Below are 1,926 nucleotides of genomic sequence, written 5' to 3'. Positions count from 1 at the left end.
ATCTGCCGGCCATCCCCTCTGACTCTGCACCGCCTGCCCGGCCCATCCCCTCTGACTCTGCACCGCCTGCCCGGCCCATCCCCTCTGACTCTGCACCGCCTGCCCGGCCCATCCCCTCTGACTCTGCACCGCCTGCCCGGCCCATCCTCTCTGACTCTGCACCGCCTGCCCGGCCCATCCCCTCTGACTCTGCACCGCCTGCCCGGCCCATCCCCTCTGACTCTGCACCGCCTGCCCGGCCCATCCCCTCTGACTCTGCACCGCCTGCCCGGCCCATCCCCTCTGACTCTGCACCGCCTGCCCGGCCCATCCCCTCTGACTCTGCACCGCCTGCCCGGCCCATCCCCTCTGACTCTGCACCGCCTGCCCGGCCCATCCCCTCTGACTCTGCACCGCCTGCCCGGCCCATCCCCTCTGACTCTGCACCGCCTGCCCGGCCCATCCCCTCTGACTCTGCACCGCCTGCCCGGCCCATCCCCTCTGACTCTGCACCGCCTGCCCGGCCCATCCCCTCTGACTCTGCACCGCCTGCCCGGCCCATCCCCTCTGACTCTGCACCGCCTGCCCGGCCCATCCCCTCTGACTCGCGTGCTGCTGACCGGCAGGCATGAACCTCACCCCCGACAACGTGGTCGTCGCAATCAAGCCGGGCTCCGAGGCGGCGGCCTGCGGCCTCATCCAGCCGGGCGACCGCGTGCTGCACCTCAACGGCCACGCGGTCTCCGTCGACGAGCCGGTCAAGAGCTTCGCCATCGACCTCGCCGACGGAGCCGCCGCAACCTTCTCCCTCGTGCGGCACGCCGACACGGACTCGGCCGGCGGCGCGGCGCACATCCCTGTCGTCGACGGCTCGCCCGCCACGCCGCCGCAGCAGCCCGCCGCGCCGGCGGCGGCGCCGCCGCCGCTGAGCGCGGATGACGACCTCGCCCGCAGGCTAGCTGACCTCAAGCGGGGCTGAAAGGAGTGCGAGTTGTCAAATAGCTTGGTTCCACGTGTTCGGTGTCGCGCGCGCGGATCGCGGGGGCCACGCGCGACGTGTGTGTGTGTTGGAGATGGAGTGTACAAGCGGTGGATTGAGGAATTGTCGTGCGGCGGCCGGCGCTCTCGAGCTCGCGCACCGCCCAACGCAAACGCAACCGCCGCCCCGGCCGCCCGGCCGCGATGGCCCAATCGCGAATCGGATCCGACATCCGATGGCCGATGTGCGCCTGATCTGTGCGGGGGGCGGGGGCATGCGCGCAAGGCGCATGCGCGAAGCGCTCAAGGCTAGCCGTAGCCCCCAACGCCCAAGCGGCGAGCTGCAGCTGCGCTCTGGCCTCATATCCCTCAAGGCGGTTGCCCCGGACACGCGAGAGAAAAATCGCTCGTGACAACATCCAAAAACAAACTCAAATCTTATTACGCTAGTGGAGAGGGCGGCAAGCGATCGGCCGATGCGCGGATCGGCGCTGCCCCAGAGCTCGCGACGAGCCGCGGGGGCCCGGGGGCAGAGAAACGCCGGGGGCAGAGAGCCGACGCTTGCTGCGTCGCGGGCAACGCAACGCCAGCAAGCAAGCTACAGGCGGTCCTCCCCGTCGATCGACGCGAGAGGCGCGCGCGGCCGCGCCCCGCGAGCGGCGCGCGTGCGGCGCCCCGGCCGCCGCCTGCGCGCGTACCGCCGCTGCGCCGAGGCCCCAAACGCGCGGGGGCGCCCGCGCCGCCGCTCAGCCGTAGATCTTGACCGGCTTGTCGTACCCCGAGCGCGCCTGCTGCTTCTTCCTGCCCGTCCCCGTCTGCGCGTGCTCAAGCCCCAAGTAGTCGTCCCAGTTGGAGTAGTTGTCGTGCTTGCGAAAGTGCGGCCGCACGACGTCGTCGTCCTGCTCCAGGTACTCGACGCGGCCAAAGGATACGACGGCGAATCTCCACGCGGCAATCTCCTCGGCCGTC

At 70.9% G+C, this 1,926-nt stretch overlaps 2 protein-coding genes across 2 annotated transcripts; one reads left to right on the top strand and one right to left on the bottom strand.

Annotated features, from left to right (window-relative positions):
- Positions 1–605: 605 nt before the first annotated feature.
- On the top strand, positions 606–958 carry EMIHUDRAFT_123945 (hypothetical protein; the record flags this gene model as incomplete). Its single annotated transcript, XM_005772511.1, has 1 exon — positions 606–958. A coding segment is annotated over one exon (353 nt), but the record flags the coding sequence as incomplete, so codon positions are not given.
- Positions 959–1,703: 745 nt separating this feature from the next.
- Positions 1,704–1,919, bottom strand: EMIHUDRAFT_78432 (hypothetical protein; the record flags this gene model as incomplete). The annotated part of the gene is made up of 1 exon (XM_005772510.1): positions 1,704–1,919. A coding segment is annotated over one exon (216 nt), but the record flags the coding sequence as incomplete, so codon positions are not given.
- Between the last annotated feature and the right edge of the window lie 7 nt (positions 1,920–1,926).

The sequence above is a fragment of the Emiliania huxleyi genome, assembly GCF_000372725.1.
Source record: "Emiliania huxleyi CCMP1516 unplaced genomic scaffold EMIHUscaffold_3589, whole genome shotgun sequence".
NCBI classification, from domain to species: Eukaryota; Haptophyta; order Isochrysidales; family Noelaerhabdaceae; genus Emiliania; species Emiliania huxleyi.
This window is presented reverse-complemented; position numbering and strand designations above follow the sequence as displayed.